A 22,000-nucleotide genomic window follows, 5' to 3' on the forward strand; every position below is an offset into this window, starting at 1 on the left:
TGGGCAAGAGAAAATGCTGAAGAGAGTTTTTGGTTTTTGTCTGAAAGTGGAAAACAGAAGAGTCTAGGGGAGAAAAACACCTCAAAAACAGCTTTGGTCACCAGAGGCAGTGATGCTGAGTGAGGGCCAGGCAATTAACCTTGGAAAGGAGGGTAGGATTTCATATAGATGTTTAAGATATTTTCTTGGCAATATTAGTCTTAAAATTTCCTTCTGTGTTGCTGCTATAGCTTTTGGTTTACCCTGCTTAGATTTCATGTAACATAATAATTGTCTAATCTAACACAATGTCCATTTGGAGAAGAGCAAAGGAAGGTTCTGTGCAGAGCACATTCAAAATTCTCTTTTTTGGGTCTGGGGTGTACCTCAGGGGCAGAGCACTTGCCTTGCATGCACAGACCATGCATTTGATCCTAGCAGCACTGCTTCAGTGACAACAAAAACAAAACAAGTTTACTGGAAAAAAAAAAAAAATCCTGTCTTGTTTACTTTATTGAGTAGACTCCTACAGGAAAAATAAGTACTGTGAGTTCACAGTTCTGCTGCAGAACTGGAATTTAGGCCCACATTAAACAGAGTTAGAGAGAGATAAAGGTTCACTTAAAAAAGAAAAAAAATCACCAGATTAAACAGGCTTTTGGAGGAGCCTCTTCCCTAAAGCCAAATTTAAGTACTTAGTGGCACTGAAGCAGCTGTCCTCAAATGCTCTGCCTGAACTGATTTCTCTTCTGCAGTTTCTTTATGGCCACATCAGCATCAGCTCTCTTCCCCACAGCACTCTAAATAGCCACTGTGAGGTTTCTGTCATCTGTGGGGAGGTGATCAGTAAAAGAGGCAACATCACTACCCCTTATTAGAAACATGAGAATCAAAAAGATGCCTTGCTAGGCAGGAAGCACATGCCAGTAAACCCAGTTACTCAGGAGGCTGAGGCAGGAAGACTGCAAGTTTGAGTCCAGCCTGTCTGACTTAGCAGACTCTGTCTTATAATAAAAAATAAAAAGGGCTAAGGATGTAGCTTAGTTGTAGAGTGCCCCTGGGTTTAATCCCAGTCTGCACATGCGCACATGCACACACATACACACATATACACACGCATATGCAGCCTGAACTTTATGTTCTAATTGGCAACTATGCCAAAATAGATGTATGCTGAAATGGAATTGAGACTCTAGTACAAGATACAAAAACTTGCAATAAACAGGGCATGGTGGCATACACCTGTACTCCCAGTCACTAAGGAGGCTGAGGCAGGAGGATGGTGAGTTCAAAGCCAGCCTCAGCAACTTAGTGAGGCCATAAGTAACTCAGAGAGACCAACTTGCAATATACATTAGATCAGTTCAGTCACAACTAAAATTTTTTTCCTTTCTAATTGAATATTAGAATGGAAAACAAACCCAAATGGAAGAACATAACTTAAGTGAGGCAGAAGCTGGGAACCATGAGGCCTGGGATACAAAGATAAATGAATTACTGAGGCATATTTCCTTGGCCTTGAGGCATGCAGGCAAAGGCAAAGTCACCGTACTGGGAGGCAGAGGATCAAAGTTGACTTAGGGCTCCAAGAAAAATATTTACCAGAGGAATTTGATGATTCTTTTATCAGTTCAGAAATCCAAAGTACAAAATTTTGAGATATAAGAAGGATCAAATTATATCATATATATAATTCAATTTAAAAATTCTTAGCCCTCTTATATTATATTATCTAGATAATAGTAAAAAATCAAATTACATTCATATGAAACTTTTATCAAAAGAAATCAAATCCATTTTTATGAAATTTTATAGGACAATTATTTTCAAGTGGGTCTTTTTTTAGATCACAGTATTTATAATTCTGTTTACATAAGTATAATTTTTAAAATTAAAAAACAAAAAGAAGTCAGTAGAAATCTAATTTTTCATTTGCAAAACTCCCTTCAGTTTCCAGGCCAGTAACACATGGTGATGTTGACTTGTCCTCCAGACATGGACTGCTACCAAAGATCCGGTTTATGGAGCACACAGGCCTCGACTCATTAGGAACACTTTTTGGTTTGGCTCACGTTTCAAGAAATTCTGGAGCATGTCCATGCCATCCAGAGATCCCCCAGGTTTCAGGATTAGGTTTCTATATTTAATTCCAACCTCTGGATTCATTATCCCTTCTTTTTTGAAACAGCTGTAAAACATGTCCATGGAAAACACTTCACTCCAAAGATATTCATAATATTGGCCACCATATCCCCCTGCCAAATGTCCAAAAGTAGCTGGCACATTTGTGCCTTTAAAAAAAGATAGATTTCAATCAATGTGACAGCAAGGGTTAATCTCAGTGTAGTTTAATTTGCATTTCTGTAATTGCTAGAGATGTTGAATGTTTTTTCATATATTTTTTGACCAGTCATATTTCTTGTGTGAAGTGCTTGTTCAGTTCCTTTGCCCGTTTACTGATGAGTTGGTTGGTTTGTAGGGTTTTTTTGTTTGTTGTTTGTTTTTTGTTTTTTGTTTAGTTCTTTATACATCCTGGAGATTAAAGCTATATCTGAGATGCAGGTGGTAAAGATATTCTGTCATTCTGTTCACATTCTTGATTGTTTCCCTTGGCTGTGAAGAAGTTTTTTAGTTTGATACCATCCCCTTTAATGATTCTTGATTTTACTTCTTGCACTTTAGGAGTCTTGTTGAGGAATTTGGTTTGTAAGCCAACATGATGGAGATTGAGTCTACTTTTTCTTCTAGTAGGTGCAGGGTCTCTGGTCTAATGCCTGGGTCCTTGATCCACTTTCAGTTGAATTTTGTACAGGGTGAGAGATGGGGGTCTAATTTCATTTTGCTACTCCAGTTTTGCCAGCACCATTTGGTGAAGAGGCTATCTTTTCTCCAATGTATGTTTTTGGTGCCTTTGTCTAGTGTGAGATAACTGTATTTATGTGGGGTTGTCTCTGTGTCTTCTGTTCTGTACCATTCATTGGTCTTCATGTCTGTTTTGTTGCCAGTACCATGCCATTTTTATTACTGTGCTCTGTAGTATAATTTAAGATCTGGTATTGTGATGCCTCCTGCTTCATTTTTCTCACTAAGGATTGCTTTGGCTATTTTTGGCCTCTTATTTTTCCAGATGAATGTCATGGCTGCTTTTTCTTTTTCTTTGAAGAAGTCACTGGAATTTTAATAGGCATTACATTAAATCTGTATAGCAGTTTCAGTAATATAGTCATTTTGACAATATCAATTTTCAGTATTTAAAACAGAAATGCAGTTTTTCCTGAATGTTTATCTACTGAAGTGAATTAATGATTTGTGTTTAACATATTCATCTAACAGAAGAAAGTTTCACTGAAAAATTAATTTACCAATAGACTTATCAGTGTATAAGTAATAGACAATAAAAATTTGAATGCATATAACACATTACTTTTGCTCAGCTAAATAGTGGATCTTTAACCACACTAATTTTTAACGCACTGATATTTCAAAACTTGTGTCTTTTGATAAAGAAAAAAATTTTAGTAAATTGTAAAATGCAATATGCATTGAAGTAGCTAACTAGATTATACTCAAAATGGCCAAATATGTACATAATATCTTTTTAAAGGCAAAGAAGTGTAAAGTAATTAAATATGAAATACAGTCAATGATATTAGTTGAAATTATGGCTAAATGCATACTAGAAATAATGAATCAGTGATTACAGTTTTGTTTTTTTTTTCCTAGTTGGTTACATCCTCGGACTTGGTGATAGACATGTACAGAATATCTTAATAAATGAGCAGTCAGCAGAACTCGTGCATATAGATTTAGGTAAGTAATAAAAGACACATATTTTTAATTAATAAATATTCAGTCATCAAAGAATGCTCTTTACCTGCCAGGGTAGTACAGATATGAGAGAGAAAGACACATAAATGCATCGTGTGTGTGTGTGTTTAAAGCATAAACACTGTGGCACTGGAAGGAGTAGCTAACTCTACCTGGGAAGGGTGAAACTTGGTAGGAGAGGAGACAGTTGAGCCAAATCTTCAAGAAAGAATGGAAACATAAGGAACACTAGTATTGAAAAGGATGAGTCAGATAAAGAAAATGAACAAATCACTGAAATTAGAAGGTAGAGACGAGGTATCTTTGAAGCCAAAGGAAGAAAAAAATGTCATGAAGGAAGTAGTGTTCAATAGTATCTGAAACAGAAAGGCCTATCAACTAGAAATCTGAGAAATCTGTTAAATTTGAAGACAAATTATTTAATAAGAATAAGGGAATAAATGAACAGATTTAATTAGGATGTATAATTTTTGGATTTCTAAGAAGGTACAGTTTTAAAAGATCATAAATTCTGGGGTATAATCCATAGAAGTAGTTTGCTAAGACAGAATAAAACTGTATTCCATTAAAACAGAGAAGGTCAAGGATATTACATGACTTCCTCAGGAAGAATTCCAGAGTTGGAAAAAAAAGTAAGATTGTACACTAGGACCATGCCAATATTAAATGAATTTGAGAGAGTCTTAGGGTTAAGAGATAACAAATATAACGTGGGACGGGTTTGTTAGAGTCAGAGATGGTTTCCTCAATAGAAGAGTGAGATTTTACATGAGAATGAAAGGGCAGTAGTCTGGAAGATGCAAAATAGAGGTAGAGGTTTTCCAGCTATGCAAGGCCATGCTAAAAACATCTCTGAATGAGAAGGATAAATTTGTAAAATCACTTTGATCTGTTTGCCATTATCTACTAAAGCTGAATATATGCATATTCTGTGAGCCAGCAGTTCTGTTTTATAGAAGTGCACAGAAATTTATAAGAATATTCATGGATGTACTATTCATAATAGCCTATAACTAGAAACAACCCAAACACCTATCAGAGATAGAATGGCTGAATATATTGTAATATATTCATAAAATGGAATATAACAGTGAGATTGAATGAGCAATAGCTATATATAATATGAAGACCCAAATAGAATGCTGAGTGAAAGAATCTAGACACAGAAGAGTATGAACTATCTAATAACATTTATATAACAATCAGAAACAAAATTAATCTGTACTGTCAGAAGTAAGGGTAGTGGTAATAGTTTGAAGAAGTGGTTGGTGACTGGTAGAAGGGGACAAAGAAAGGATTTTGGAGAGCTATTAAGAGTTCTGTTGAGTGCTGATTACATGAATTTGTTCAGTTTTTAAAATATCAGCCACACACACACTTGAATGAATTGGATGATTTATATACTTTTCTATATATATCTCTCTCTTTGGTCATCTGTTGCTGAAAACAAACCACCTCCAAATTTAATAGGTTAAATCACAATTTATTATTATAAATAATGAATCTCTCATGATCTGTAGATTGGCTAAGCTCAGCTCAGCAGTTCTCACTTAAAATCTCTCATACAGTTGCAACCAGTGTCCTGAGCTAGAATCATCTTAAAATTCAAATAGAAGAGAGTTCAAGATGGCTTCTTTTTTAGGGGGGAGTACCAGGAATTGAACTCAGGGGCACTCGACCAATGAACCACATCCCAGCCCTGTTTTTTATTTTATTTAGAAGCAGGATCTCACTGAGTTGCTTAGGGTCTCACAGAGTTGCTTAGTGCCTTGCTTTGCTGAGACTGGCTTTGAACTTACAATCCTCCTGCCTCAGCCTCCCAAGCCACTGGGATTATAGACTTGTGCCACCATGACCAGCTCAAGATGGCTTCTTAATGTACATGTCTGATGGTTTTGTTGCTTTTCCACACGACCTCTCTCTAGCATAGTATCCTGGACTTAGCATCTCAGGGCTCTAAGAGGAAGGAAGTAGAAGTTAAGGGTTAGGCCAGCAGCTGGCACAGTGTCAGTCCTTCTCACTGAATCATTTATTCTATTACCTGCTTGTCTCTTTTTCCAACCCCACCACCACCTACCTACCTACCTAGCTATCCCCCGCTCTCTAACCCACCCCTTGGTATCAGTAGTAGCTATCCAGAGAACCTACGCTGTCCCTACTGAACTATAGCAAGGAGTGCTTTCCCCTTGGGTCCCTTTCTTTTTCTTTTCTTTTCATGTGGGTATAGGTGTTTTACTGGGGACTGAAACAGTTATACTCTACCCCTGAGCAACATTCCCAGGACTTGTTTTTTTGTTTGTTTGTTTGTTTGTTTTTTTAATTTTGAGTTAGTAAGTTGCTCAGGCTGTCAAGATCCAGAGTCACAGAATTAACTCAAAGGTGTACATTTCAATTAAAAATCATCAGTCATCAATCATCAAGAACTAGGAAAATCTCAATTTGAATGCAAAAACAACAATCCCTGGGTGTTTACACTGAGATGACAAAAGTGTTAGGATTATCTGACAATGACTTTAAAAGCAATTGTTATAAAAATGCTTCAGTGAGAAGGTGAAAGGATGGGAAAAAACATATCACTCACATGTACTACGTAAACAAGCAGGGGTTTCCTATCCTTGTGTCAGATAAAGTGGACTTCAAGCCAAAGTTAGTCAGAAGGGACAAAGAAGACCATTTCATACTGCTTCTGGGAAGTTATACATCAACAAGACATAACAATCATAAATATTTATTCCCCAAACAATGGAGCATCTGCGCACATCAAACAAACCCTTCTCAACTTTAAGAATCAAATAGACCAGAACACAATAATACTGGGTGACTTTAACACACCTCTCTCACCATTGGACAGATCTTCCAAACAAAAACTAAACAAAGAAGCTATAGAACTAAATAATACAATCAATAATTTAGACTTAACAGACACATATAGAATATTTCACACATCAGTGACTTTCTTCTCAGCAGCACACAGATCCTTCTCTAATATAAACCATGTTATGTAAGCTATCACATAGGTTGGCATACAATTGTAATATTACCTTAATATACTTCTGTCATCTATAGGGTTATTTTGATAACTCCCTTTCCATTGATACTAATTTTTGTGTTCTTGCTTTTTTTTCTAGACCAGATTTGATATTTTTATCAAATTTTAGCTGCATTATTTTTTCTCTCATATATTTATGCTTCTTCTCTTATTTTTTCCTTCCTACTATGTATTTTGAAAATAATTTGATTGTTATTCTCGCTTTTTTCAAGTTATAAATGTTCATCTGCGTACTGTTTCATCCCAGAGATCCTGATATTTTAAGCTTTTATTATCACTTAGTTCAAAGCACTTTTTATTTACTATTCTTGTGCTTTCTTCCTTGACCTCAGAGATATTTATAAGTGTGACATTTAATTTTGAAATAGTTGACATGTGGGGGCGGGGGACTATATATCTTAAGGTGATTGATTTCTAATGTAATAAATCTTACTGGAAAACAGTCTGCATGATTTCAAATTTTAAAAAAGTAATGAAAATGCATTTTATATTGACTGTATTGGTTACATGCATGTCAAAACTGATCAAATTGCATACTTAAAATACATGCATTTTATTGTACTTCAATTTCACCCAAATAAAGCTATGGGGGAAAAATACTTCAGTGAGTAATTATAAATGTGTGGGGAAAAAAAAGAAAGTATTTAGGCTCAACACAGAGAAGAAAATATAAAGGATGGAAATTTTAGAACAGAAAAGTATATAATTGAAATAAATTTCAAAGAGTGAGGGGACAGAAAAAGAATAAACAAACTTGAAGACAGAAAAATAGAAATTACCCAGATTGAACAACAGAGGGGGAAATAAGTCAGCATTGAGTCTTCAAGTTGACTTAGCCCCCAAAGTACAGTTCTTAACAACTCTCAAAACTCAGTAATAAAATAATTAAAATAAAATATCCTGTTGTAAAGTAGGTAAAAGATATGAACAGACACTTAAAATACTCAGTAAATAAACACACAGAAAGGAGTTTAACTGTACTTCAAATGTATGTGGTAACTTTGTCTATAAAAACTAGACTGGAAATAATCTCTATGTCCTTCATTGAATAAATGCTTAAACAAACCATCACACCCTATCATGGAATACCTCTCAGCAACAAGAAATACTGTTTTGAGTTTTCAGCAATTTGGATGAATTTCCAAAGGATTATGCTGAGTAAAAAGAGTTTATCCCAAAAGTTACATACTCTCTGATTTCATTTATTTAATATGCTTGAAATGACAAAATTATAAAAATGGAAGAGACTAAAGGTTGCTATAGAAGAACAGTGGTGGGATAGGGAGCAGTAAAGTCATAGGAAGAAACTTCAGTGTGGCTACAAAAGGTCAGTGTGAAGGATCCTTATGAGAGAAAAGTTATGTATCTTGACTGCGTCGGTGTCAGTATCCTGGTCATGATGTGGTATTAGTCTCACAAGGTAATTACCATGAGGGAAAACTGGGTAAAAGGTATAGAATGATCTTTCTATATTATTTCTTACAACTGGTTGTGAATCTATAATTATCTCAAAACTAACAGTTTGACCAAAAGAGGTTTAAAATAAGCTGAGCATGGCGGTACACTAATAACCTCAGCTATTTGGGAGGCTGAGGCAGATAGATAACAAGTTTGAGGCCAGTTGGCAACTTGGCTTAACCCTGTCTCAAAATAAAAATAAAATCTCAAAATGTATCTCAGTAGTAGAGAACTTACCTAGCATGTGCAAGACCCTGGATTAAATCCCTAGTGTTAAAAAAAAAAAAGTTTTAAAATATACATATCTTTGGCATTTTAAGTTCTATCAGTCATTACTTCATTTTCAAAAGCTATCCTTTAATAAGATTACTCTATATCAAGAAGTTGTATTTTGGGATTTGAGGTGGATTACATAGTGTAGACAATGATGGAGATGAGGTTCTGGATCTTCTAGTACCAATAAAATATAAATGAAAGATTGTTGCCATTGCAAATTTCACATGCTAGTTGAGAAAAATATAAATTAGCTATCAGACCTCCTTACCTGACTGGATTTTTTTTTTATTTTAGGGGTTGCTTTTGAACAGGGTAAAATCCTTCCTACTCCTGAAACAGTTCCTTTTAGACTCACCAGAGATATTGTGGATGGCATGGGCATTACTGGTGTTGAAGGTGTCTTCAGAAGGTAAGTGATATAAGGTAAAGGAGAGTAGACAATTTTGGTGTGAAAATGATTCGATTGTATATTTATATAGATAATGGAATTCAATGGTAGTTACATCCCAGTGCTTTACAGTACTATGGAAAACACCCTGGGTAAAAGCAGTAATAGTTTTTCCTTCCTTCTAGCCACCTGGAATCTAACTTAATATGGCTTATATACTGTCATTCCTAACTACCTCTGGAAGCAGCCCACCTTTCTACCTTTAATGCCTCAGTCCTAGCTAACTAACTCCTTTTATTGATCAGAACTAAAATTGGGTTCTCATTGTTGGGTTAGCAGAGACTATTGTTTTGTCTCAAAGAAGCTTATATTGTAGTACATCTGTGTGCTAAAAAAGATTTGTAGTTCCTTGTAGTTTTTCCTGCATAGATCTGTATACTCCATTTTTTTTACCAATATATTTTTTAGTTGAGGTGGATTCAAACAATATAAAATTAACCATTTTAAAGAGAACAAGTCTGAAGCATTTAATACATTCACGGTGTTGTATGCCCAGCACCTCTTATCTAGCTCTAAAACATTTTCATTACCTCAAAGTAAAAATCTACCTCTAAGCAGTTATTCTCCACCTTCCCGATCTTAGCCCTTCGCCAAAACCAACCTAATTTCCATCATATTTTATTTATTCTGGACATTTTATCTAAATATAATCATGAAATAGGTATGGCTTTCATTTTGCTAACATTTTTAAGATTCCAGGTTGTAGCATGATCAGGGCTTCATGGCTTGTTATAACCAAACACTATGCCACTCTATGGATGGACCATATCTTGTTCATCCATTCAGCTGTCTGTGGACACTTTTGAGTTTTCCCATCTTTTGTTTCTTGTGAACAGTGCTGCTGTGAACAAACCTATACATGGTATTTGTTTGAACACTGGTTATCAGCTCTTTGGGGTTTCTACCTTGAAGTTGCTGTGCTGGATCATATGGTATATTCCACATCTAATCCCTGGGGAGTTGACAAACGTTTTTTTGCCAGCTGCTGAACCATTCTGCATTCCCACTTGCAACGACTGAGGTTTCCCATTCCTCCCCTTTGTCCCTGCAAGTCTTGTTATTTCACTACACTTTTCTAATTATAGTTACTGGTGGGTATGAAGGTTTTGGTTTGCCTTCATGCACAAGTGATGAGATGTTCAGCATCTTTTTGTGTTTGTTAGCCATTTGCATATCTTCTTTGGAGATCCAGTCTGCTTTTCATTCTTCACTTATCGAGGTGTGGTGGTGCATGCCTGTAATCCCAGCAACTTGGAGGCTGAGGCAAGAGGATCCCAAGTTCAAAGCCAGCCTAAACAGCTTAGTGAAACCTTGTGCAACTTAGCAAAACCCTCCTATCTCATCAGATTGTTCTAAGGATTGAGTGCCAGGAAGAGCCTAGTGAATTGCTTCAGTTCCCAACAGATCCTCCTTCTGCACCTGTTTCTCCCAAGATTCCAGTGGGAAGGGACCTGGCAAACCAGGGGTTCCCCAGATACTTCCCACCCAGGACACCAATAAAGTCAGAGCCATAGCCACCTACCTGACGCCCTGGATGGTTCCTAAGCCCCACAAGGCAGAGGAAGGAGGCCCTGGAGGCCACCGTCACCATGGCAACTGGCCTCAGCTGGCTGACCTCAAAGTCTGTGCAGAGGAGGCCACTGGGTAACCTGGTAGGTGGCACCCAGGTGAGAAGACTCCTGGACCTACAGTGGGTCCGCCACCACACCCCCTCCCAGGCTCGATTTTGATTGGAACAGATTCCAGTCAAGTGAATAGTATTGCCCCAATGATCAAGACCAAAAGAGATGTTTCTTACTAGTATTTTTCTTATAAATGCTAAGCTTATGAAACATTTATGTGTATGTATTTGTATTCTTTTCAGAAACATCTGTTAAAAGCTTACTTTGCAAAGTACTTTGCTCTTTGAGGTATAAATTTGGGAATTCCTAACAAGGATAGTCTCAGAGTATGACACATGAGTTTATGTAAGTAAAGTTATGTTGAAAACAAAATATGCAACAAAATCCGTCTTTATGTGTTTGACTCTATAGATGCTGTGAGAAAACCATGGAAGTTATGAGAAATTCTCAGGAAACTCTGTTAACCATTGTAGAGGTAAAGTATATTATAAAGAAATCTTTATTTTTCTACCACATAGTGCATCTTGTTAGGAAGTCATTGATTTGAAGATCACTTCTTTATTTTATTGCAGTGCAGTGGTAGTGGGCAGCAAGAGGGAGGCATTACAAACTAAGCATTTTGACACATCAAAAATTTTTGGTTTAAAAATACCTCCAGTCTCCTCAGTTTTCTTGCATTGTTATCACATTTTAAGTAATCTCTAGTATTTAATAAATAATAGCATTTTTTGCCATTTTAGACATCCCAGTCTGGTGTATTTTCAGAATGGTTCATTAGAGTTTAATAGAAATCAATAATTCATTATCTTCATTTTGCCTCTCCACATTCAGAACAAATTAGACAGATGGAGATCAAAGTGTCAGCATTGTTATTAGAGGAACATGGCTGAAGAGAGATTTTTCTCCTGGTGTTCCCTCAGTCGGTGCCTCCCTGCTGTCTTAACTTTGGGACAGCTCACCTAAGTAAGGGTTTGGCCTGCAGAACATACACACTTAATCAGCTTAATCCAGGGCATAAAGGGAAGTCAAACTTGCAGTGCATATGAAATTAATTCTATTCAGCTGAGAATTGTGAACCTATACCAGTCATTCACAAACCGGGTAAGTTATAGTGAGGCAAGAAATCAAGACCGTTTCCCAGACAGGGACACATTGGAAGTACAGTACAGGCATCTGTTTTAGTCAACTTTTTTGCTGCTGTGACAAAAGAACCAGAACAGAACACCTGTAGAGGAGGAAAGGTTTATTCAGGGGCTCATGGTTTCAGAGGTCTCAATCCACAGACAGTAGCCTCCATTCTTTAGAGCTCAAGGTAAGGCAGAACATCACAGCAGAAGAGTATAGTGGAGGGAAGCAACTCACATGGTGATCAGGAAGCAGAGGACTCTCCACCTGTCAGACACAAATATATATACCCCAAAGCTATGCCCCCAATGCCCCACCTCCTCCAGCACACCTCATCTGCCTTAGTTACCACTCAATCAACCCTATCAATTGATTTAATTCACTGATTCGGTTAAGGCTCTCACAACCCAGTCATTTCCCCTCTGAACCCTCTCGCATTATCTCATGTGAGCTTTTGAGAAACACCTCACATTCAAACCATAACAGCATCCCTCCCTTACATTGTTCAGAGTTTGTTCATTTAACCTGATGATACTGGACCCAGCTGTAAGTTAGCATCATCTGTACTGCTTTTTTAAAAAATACTAATATTGACCAAATTCAAACCATACTTCTAGGGATGGGTAGAAATATTTGTTTTTTTTCAGGAGTTTATTCAGGAATTTTTATTCATGGCCAGGGTTGATAATCACTATCTTAATTCACTGGCATTAACCATTAAACCTGTTATCAACAAAGGTAGGGCTCTATTTTTTGGAAGGTAAAATTAACATCTATCTGGGTGGCCCTATGTGTACCTTTATGAACTGAGGTGTCTTGATAAATCTCCTTTGGACTGCTGATGGTAATATAGATTTCATTTACAAAGAGGGTGCTGAAATGGGTCTCAATAGTATGTTGACAAAATTAAATCTCAGACTGTTCTATTCCCAATGCTGAGAAGACACTTTTTTTCTTCTTCACATTTCAAATTTTGTTCATACATGTTATTACTCATTACAGTTTGTATTGGTTCTGCAGTAAGAATAAATGATAACATGAATGCCTCAGTAATATAAATATTAAAGTCTAAAATCATAATATCTTGCCCTTTTGCATTTAAAAGCCCAAACTTTTAAAATTAAGATTCAGAGCAGTTAACATATTCCCCAATATTTTCCTCTTAGTCTCAGTCAAGGATTTTTTATATACTTGGGAGTTTTTCAATAGGTATATTCTAGGTTCACACTTACCAAAAGGGGATATTCCTTTAGGACGTCAGAAGCTTTTTTAAAATTGCTCAAAAAGGTTGTATTGTTGCTCAGTGGTGGAGCACTCACCTAACACAGGTGAGGCCCTGGGTTGGATCCTTAGCACCACATAAAAATAAAATAAAGATATTGTGTCCACTTACAACTAAAAGATATATGTTTAAAAAAATTGATCAGATAGCTTCATTGATTAAAGGGTAGTAAGAGATGAAGTTAAAGAAGTGATGTTGCTCAATCACCTTTAAGTGTTCCTACATCATTGTAAGGACTATGGATCTACTCTAAGGGTTTGGAATCCAAGAAGTGATTTGTATCTCCACCAATAATAACTGTCACTTCTGAACATACCTCCCTAATGCTTTGTTTTTTTTTTTTAATCAACCTATCTGATCTTTGTAAATCTGTCCAAGTTTCTGGAAATCATTTGATATGGTTGTCACAGCTTTGAGAGTAATTTTCAAGTTGATCTTTAAAAAAAAAAAAAAAGCTGTAAATGGACACAGTATCTTTATTTCTTAGTGTGGTGCTGAGAATCAAACCCAGTGCCTCACACATGCTAGGCAAGTGGTCTACCATTGAGCCACAACCCCAGCCTCACTTGATCTTACTGTATACTTTCTACTTCAGCTTCAGGAGGGTACTTCTCAATAGCCTAACTGGGTCCCAGTTGTCTGGGAAATCATTCTTCTCTTCTTTTGAATTCATTACTTTTCCTCTGTTAGATTTCATTGAATGACAGTTTAAACAATTTAAATATCTCCCTGCCTCTTAAACCTCTCTTTCAGAATTTGGGTGTATTTTCCTTTCTCTCTCAGTATATTTGTCTTTCCTGACCTTCAAGATCTTATTTTCTTCACAGTGGATCATCATGTCCTCCAAGGTTTCATCTGTTTGGTGGATAGAAGACAGTTGGCAATATATGAAGACACTTTTGGTTATCACAGTTAGAGAAGGGTTTACAGTTGACATTTCCTGGGTGAAGGCTAGGCTGCTACTAATCATCCTACAGTAAGAACACAGGATAGCTCCACAATACAGCAGTATCCAACCCCAAAATGTCAATAGTGTTAAGATTGAGAAACCCTACTGTAGCATAATCAGTTTGTGTTCCTTAGTTTTCAGCCACTTCTATTTGAGTCCTTTTTTTTTGGGGGGGGGGGGTTGCTGGGGATTGAACCCAGGGCCTTGTGCTTACAAGGCAAGCACTCTATCGACTGAGCTATCTCCCCAGCCCCTATTTGAGTCCATTTCTATCTGGGTAGTTAGACCAAAGCATATTTTTAATGATTCCATTTCCTCCTTAATTCCAGTATTTGCAAATATGATTCCAGACACAAGCCCTTGGTGTTTAAGTAATTTGCGTTATTTCTTTACTTCAACCCAAGATGACTACATAGGGGCTTTATAACAGAGGCCTTCATTCCTTCTAAATAGCTGACTAATAAAATATTCTCTTTTGTGGGTAAAACTCTTAACTAATGTCCTGGGTAGGGGTTTTTGCTTCAGAGGCCCCAATTCTCCATCAGATAGCCTGTTCCATGACACAGATTTATTACTGCCAAAACTGAAGTCACTTATGAACAAGCCACACATAATCATGGTCTCTTCCCTTCATAGTTTTTAATGGCCTGAAAGGACACTCAAAACAGCATTATAAAATATGAATCAATTTTGGGACTGTTAATCTAGTACATCCTAGAACTAAACCCACTAAAAACATTTTATAGTCCCAATATGTGGTTGTACTGAGAATCTCAGTAAAATTAACAATAAGTATTCCAGCCTTTTAATGCTTATGTATCCTTTGTCTCTATAATTTAGTCTTCATTTATTCTTTTTTTTTTCCACATCTGATGATATATTTTATAACACAGTAGGTGTCAAAGTATGTTTAACATATGATTTCTTCAGGATCCCTCCCCTTTCTGAATTCCAAATGGAGGAACTGAAAGTGCGATGTAAAGACTTGCAATCCATATTCTATCTTTGGCAAGCTTGTACAAGCACTGTTGTAAATGTAATGTAAAAGAACTGTAAACTAGGAACTTCTTCAGTTTATGAAACACCATTCAGGATTGCTGATTCTTGAGTGTTCTCTTCTTTTAAGGTATTAATCTTTTCTTCTCCTGGAGTATGCTGTAGCTTAGTAATTTCATCACCAGAAGCACTAGTTGGGCCATTTATTGCCTATTCTGAAGGACCATACTCTTCAATCACATCTTTTGCCTAGCCCATTTTCATTAACTGAAGCTGTATCAGATTCAGTCATTCCATCCATCAGAACAGCACCTTCATCAGTTCTTCGTCTACGAGACCGCCTACGATGGTTAGTACTGTGATGAGATTCGCTGGCATCAGTATCTGCAGTCTGATCTGATTCTGTATTATCAAGTAAGCTGTATGGATTGCTGTCTGGATCTTTGAGCACAGAACTGATGGAGGATTTGCCACCATGTGGTCCACCACAACCTTGACCCCCTGAAACACTTCTGCCTCTTCCTCCTGGGCGTCTCCTGCTGTCTTGCTGATGTCTGCTCTCCTGATCATATTCTCCTGCCAATGACCAATAGCTCTCCTCATCTTTACGTTCAGATTCTGTTTCAGATGAGTTAGACAGCTCAGAATTTGTACCATAACAGGAGGTGTAATTAGGGCCCGATGACCTCTGCCTCTTCCACTATAAGCCCTAGAACCTTGTACGGAAGAGACGGTACTTTCATCAGTGGCATATCCTTTCTCTTTTTCAGGCCCTCTGGTGGAAGAAGGTCTGAAACCCATACCAATCTGTCAGAGATGTTCATCAATCTGTAGGTGTTCCATTCTTAGCTGTTCCACTTCCTTGAGATAAGCAGTACAATACTCTAAAAGAACTTGCACATTTCCGATGCTTTCTTTAGTGCCGACAAATACAAATGGAACCATACATCTTCTTTAGGTAGTTTATTTTCATTGTCTCCTTCAATTCTCACCCAAACCACACCAGATTAGTCCACTATTTCTTGAATAACTTTGCCATTTTTTCCAATTGCTTTTCCAACAGGATTCCTAGGAACCTGAATAAAATCCTCCACAAATTCCAAGAAACCTCTAGCCTTTTTTACAGCATCAGCACTTTCTCCATAGATTCTAAATGTTCCAGTTTCTTCATCTAGTTCAATGATGGTAACTCCAGGAACCTTCCTAGCTTGTTGTATATTACTACCATGTGTTCCTATTGCCAATCCCATTAAATCTTCTCTCACAACAAATTTCTTATGAAATGCTGCTGCAAGTTGTTTCGTGCATTCTAAATGCTTAGTGGCCTCTTCATTTCTGGACATTAACATCAACTTTGTATGAATACTTCGCAGATGCATGTCATTTAAAATATTTACTTCTTCACAGTTGCTTCACTGGCAGACAGTATCATTAGCTGCGTGGTTTCTAGATGGTAAAATTTTCTGCATGCTCCTACTGCTTTTTTAAAATCTTTATGTGCATTTTCATTAATGCCTCTCAAATCTTCAGGAACATCAACTGTGCACTTGAAGAATGTATTTTTTTTTGACAGTTGTATTCTAATTGACAGGCCAAAGTTGTTCAAATGTCACTATTTCATTGTAAGTGGCATCACAAGCAGCATATTCAATGACATAAAATTCTCCTTTCATCATCTGAACTTCAGCCAACCACCATCCACATGGTTCTTGGTCATTTGCTCTTTGAATATACCTCTACTTCATCTCCTTCACTAATTTCTTCTTTTATATCAGGTGGTGGTGGTAATCTAACTTCATTAAATGGAACCTGGTGTTCTGGTTGCCAGTTATTTTCAAAAACATCTGTGAGGGAATCTTCATGAACATCTTTGATAAATCCCTTGTAGAAAGCCCCGTTAGAGCTTCTTCATTTATTCCTAAGACTTGTAAGGATTTACTAAAGCCTAACTACAAGATTGGGGTGGGAAGTTCTATGCTTATAAATACCAAAGCAGTTAGCTATTCTGAATAGTCAAGATCAGAAATCTCTCATGACCTTGCTTTCTAAATTTCATTTTTTCCCTTTTTAAAACTTATGATCTAAAGCCACATGTAACTGAGTTTTGAAGACGTTTCCATAAATTACACCCGCTTTTTCCCTCAACCCAAATTTGAACTATTAAGATAAAAAAGTGCCATTAGCAAATTGGAGCCTACAAAGCAAATACCCTTACTAGTACCACATTGTACACAATATCTGTATTTCTTAATGTGATGCTGAGAATCAAACCAGTGCCTCACACATGCTGGGCAAGTGCTCTACCACTGAGCCACAACCCCAACCTCATGTAATCTTACTGTGTAGAAAGTGAGGCAGTGGAAGTCATTAGTGCTTATCTCCTTTTAATAAATGAGTTCACCCAGTCAGGAAACATGTGCCAAAGGGCACCCCCAAAATGAATTCAGAATAGATTCAACCCTCAGAACATTATGTCAGTGAAGTTTCCACCACCAGGAAACATGAAGCATACTTGGTAAGTTTGCTTCCTTTCCTTCTGTCAACTACCATGGTACTGACCTGTTGTTTTTATAACCCTGACTCTGTTCTTTCTAACTACATGATCAAAATGCACATTGTTCTTCTAATACACATTTTCTCTGTTTAGGTCCTCTTGTATGATCCACTCTTTGACTGGACCATGAATCCTTTGAAAGCTCTGTATTTACAGCAGAGGCCAGAAGATGAAACTGAGCTGCCCTCCACTCTGAATGCAGATGACCAAGAATGCAAACGAAATCTTAGGTGAGCAGTATTTTTGGAAGGGTCTGTTGTCAGTTTAGATTTTCTTACTCCCGAGGCCTTTAAAACTGTTCTACATCATTGACACTTTTGTGTTTTTGTCATTAGTGATATTGACCAAAGTTTCAACAAAGTAGCAGAACGTGTTTTGATGAGATTGCAAGAGAAACTGAAAGGAGTAGAAGAAGGCACCGTGCTCAGTGTGGGTGGACAGGTGAATTTGCTCATACAGCAGGCCATGGACCCCAAAAATCTCAGCCGACTTTTCCCAGGATGGAAAGCTTGGGTGTGATCTTCAGTATGCGAAGTACTCCTTGAATTCAACCATTAGGAATTATATTTCAGCTTTCATTTTTAACCCATCCACAGTCTTCAAATAGGGATTAATATTTCAGTGAACAACTCTTTTTTAAAAAAATGTTTACTGCTTGATTCATTCGTCACCCAAAGATGGTTTGAATAGTGCCAAGGAAGCTATTTGCTTTCACACATTAAAAATGATTGTTACTCATGCCCTACTTCTTCACCAGATTCTTATTTCTTCTCAATAGCATACTTGTGTCGTTTTCAGTAGAATCAATGATTTATCCATTAGCTGAGAATGATGAGGCAGCAAGAACAAGAGTTTTTCCTTTGGTATGGATTATAATGAAAATACTGCTACTTTGAATGTTTTAATTAAAACATTTCCCAGATAGTACATGTAGGTATATGATAAATAATTTTCTGTAAAAGGGGAAAACTCTAAAATTGGTAAATTTAATTTACCAACATGATCAAACTACATGATCAAAATGCACAGTCAGGGTTATAAAAACAACAGGTCAGTAACATGGTAGTTGATAGAAGGAAAGGAAGAAAACTTAACCAGTGTTTCATGTTTCCTTGAATGTTTTAATTAAAGCATTCCCCAAATAGTACATGTAGGTATGTGATAAATAATTTTCTGTAAAAGGGGGGGAAACTCTAAAATTGGCAAATTTAATTTAACCATGTAAAGCTGCATTTGAAATAAGAATGTAGGACTGGGACTGTGACTCGGTGATAGAGGGCTTCCCTGAGTGGGTGAGGGAGGGACAAAGGAGAGCATTGAAAACAAAGTAGAACATTCCTAATCTGAAAATCCAAAACAAAGTGCTGTCGGTGACACTCTTACTTTATCTAAAACTTTCTGAGTGTCATGGTGGTGGCACTTCAGATTAGGGATGCTCAGCTCATAAAGTTCATACAAATATTTCAAAGTCAGAAAAATCTGAAAGACTTCTGGTTCTAAGCATTTTGAATAAGGGATACTCAGTCTGTATTTTTTAATTGTGTTTGGATTTTCAGTGTGATCACCCAAAGTTACAAAATAATGAAGGTATTACAGAGAAATTCAAAGACATGGTTAATGTAGTTATTTTTTAAATATGTATACATAAAATGTATACATTTCCCTGTTCTAATCTCAAACTTAAGTCTGACTTTAAGATTAGAATAGACTAGTCTTAGAAATTAGAAAGCCAGTATGCTGGTTTGAAAAATAATGTGTCATTTCAAGTGTTTAAATTGCACCTTAATGAAATTATGTAGTTTTCCTAATTTTAGTACTACTAAGTGTATATTATTGTTAACTGAGTCTATTATAAAATGGTTTTTGAATAAATAATTCTAAAAGTTCATACTAAAACTCATTCATTTCATTCATATATTTAAACCTCATGTGTGCCAGGGATGAGGCCAGTTTTTTTTTTCTTTTTTAGATATTCATGAGAGTAGAGTATATTTTGACATATTGTACATACATGGAGTAAAACTTACTATAATTAGGATTTCATTCTTTCGGTTGTACATGATGTGGAGTAACACTGGTCATATATTCATATACAAGGATAGGAAAGTTATTTCCAAATAATTCTACCTTCCTTTTCTTCTCCCCACCCCCTTCCCTTCATTCCCCTTTGTCTAATCCAGTGGATGTCTATTCTTCCCTCCCCTGACCCACCTTTATTGTGGGTTAGCATCAACATACCATTGAGAACATTTGGCCTTTGGTTTTTTGGGATTGTTTCACTTAGTATAATAGTCTCGGGCTCCATCCATTTACAGGGAAATGTTATAATTTCATTCTTTATGGCCAAATAATATTTCATTGTGCACATACATACTACTTTTTCTTTTTTCTTTTTTTTTTTTTTGGTAGGAGTATTTTTTGTTTTTTATTTTATCATTGATTTCTAATTGCATTCCATTATGGTCTGATAGAATACAAGGTAGTATCTCAATTTTTTTGCATTTACTAATGGCTTCTTTGTGGCATAGCATATGGTCTGTTTTGGAGAAGGATCCATGAGCTGCTGAGAAGAAAGTATATTATTCACTCAATGATGGATGAAATACTCTGTACATGTCTGTTAAGTCTATATCATTGTATTATTTAGTTTTGTAGTTTCTTTGTTCAGTTTTTGTTTGGAGGATCTATCCAGTGGTGAGAACGGTGTGTTAAAGTCACCCACTATTATTGTGTTTTGGTTTATTTGACTCTTAAAATTGAGAAGGGTTTGTTTAATGTACATAGATGCTCCATTGTTTGGGGCATAAATATTTAAAATCATTATGTCTTACTGGTTTATAGTTCCCTGGAGCAGTATGAAATGTCCTTCTTTATCCCTTCTGACTAACTTAAGTTTGAAGTCCACTTTATCTTATATGAGGATGGAGACCCCTGCTTTTTTACTGAGTCCATGTGCATGGTATGTTTTTCCCCATCCTTTCACCTTTAGTCTGTGGATGTCTTTTTCTATGAGATGAGTCTCTTGAAGGCAGCACATTGTTGGGTCTTTCTTTTTAATCCAGTCTGCCAGTCTATGCCTTTTGATTAATGAGTTTAGGCCATTAACATTCAGGGTTATTATTGTGATACGATTTGTATTCCTGGTCATTTGGGTTTATTTTTGGTTTTTAACTTGAGTTGGTTTCTCTTTTGATTGGCTTTTCCTTTAGGATAGTTCTTCCCTTTGTTGATTTGTATTGTTGTTTTTCACTTCCTCCTCATGAAATATTTTGCTGAGAATGTTCTGTAGTGCAAGCTTTCTATTTGTAAATTCTTTTAAATTTTGTTTATCATGGAAAGATTTTATTTCATCATCAAATCTGAAGGTTAGTTTAGCTGGGTGTAGGATTCTTGGTTGGCATCCATGTTCTTTCAGAGCTTGAAATATGTTTCAGATCCTTCTTGCTTTTAGGGTCTGGGCTGAGAAATCTGCTGATACCCATTTTGGTTTCCCCTTGTAAGTAATCTGATGCTTTTCTCTTGCAGCCTTTAACATCCTATCTTTATTTCATATGTGAGGTATTTTCATTATAATGTGCCTTGGTGTGGATCTGTTGTAATATTGTGCATTTGGTGTTATGTTTTCTGTATTTGATTTCCCATTTCATTTTTCAGGTTTAGGAAATTTTCTGATATTATTTCATTCAACAGGTTGTTCATCCTTGCTTTGTATCTCTGTGCCTTCCTCAATCCCAATAATTCTTAAATTTGGTCTTTTCATGATATCCCATAATTCTTGGAGATTCCATTCATGATTTCTTAACATCTCAATTTGGTCAACTTTATTTTCAAGATTAAATATTTTGTCTTCATTGTCTGAGATTCTATCTTCCACGAGATCTATTCTGTTGGTGATGCTTTCTATTGAGTTTTTAATTTGGTTTATTGTTTCTTTCATTTCAAGTATTTGTTTGGTTTTTTTTTTGTTTTTTTTTTTTCAGAATCTCTATCTCTTCATTAAAGTGCTCTTTTGCTTCCTGTATTTACTCTTTTAACTGCTTATTGGAGTGATCATGCATTGCCTGCATTTGCGCTCTTTTGCTTCATGGATCATTTTAATTATTCAGATTCTAAACTCTTTTTCTGTCATTTCTACTGCCATTCTGTCATTAGATTCTATCAAAATAGCATCTTGACTTGTTAGGGACACTTTCTTCCCCTGTTTTTTCATATTGTTTCTGTATTTTCCCCTCTGTAGGCTTATTGTGACTCTGCAGGTTTCCAGTACCTCCCCTTTCAGGGGGAGATCAATATTAGCAGCACCCAATATAAACAATATGCAGCCCTAAACCAGATAGTCCCTATAAAGACTCTAACATCATTGTAATAAACAGGATGAGTTCGATTATTATCTACAGTATTTTTAGTGGTGGATGAAGAGGATAGGGAGGGGTG

At 36.4% G+C, this 22,000-nt stretch overlaps 1 protein-coding gene and 1 pseudogene across 1 annotated transcript in view; one reads left to right on the forward strand and one right to left on the reverse strand.

Moving 5' to 3' along the window:
• Atm (ATM serine/threonine kinase) overlaps window positions 1-19,452 on the forward strand; it is a 152,519-nt gene extending 133,067 nt beyond the window's left edge. The window contains 5 exon segments of the mRNA XM_047515806.1: window positions 3,703-3,789; window positions 8,885-8,999; window positions 11,072-11,135; window positions 17,660-17,796; window positions 17,902-19,452. Of these exon segments, the coding sequence (XP_047371762.1) occupies window positions 3,703-3,789; window positions 8,885-8,999; window positions 11,072-11,135; window positions 17,660-17,796; window positions 17,902-18,085 (587 nt within the window). The 3' untranslated portion in view covers window positions 18,086-19,452.
• LOC124958108 (fragile X mental retardation syndrome-related protein 1-like) lies at window positions 13,698-16,703 on the reverse strand (annotated as a pseudogene).
• Window positions 19,453-22,000: the final 2,548 nt, after the last annotated feature.

Source organism: Sciurus carolinensis, chromosome 11 (genome assembly GCF_902686445.1).
Source record: "Sciurus carolinensis chromosome 11, mSciCar1.2, whole genome shotgun sequence".
Classification (NCBI taxonomy): Eukaryota; Metazoa; Chordata; class Mammalia; order Rodentia; family Sciuridae; genus Sciurus; species Sciurus carolinensis.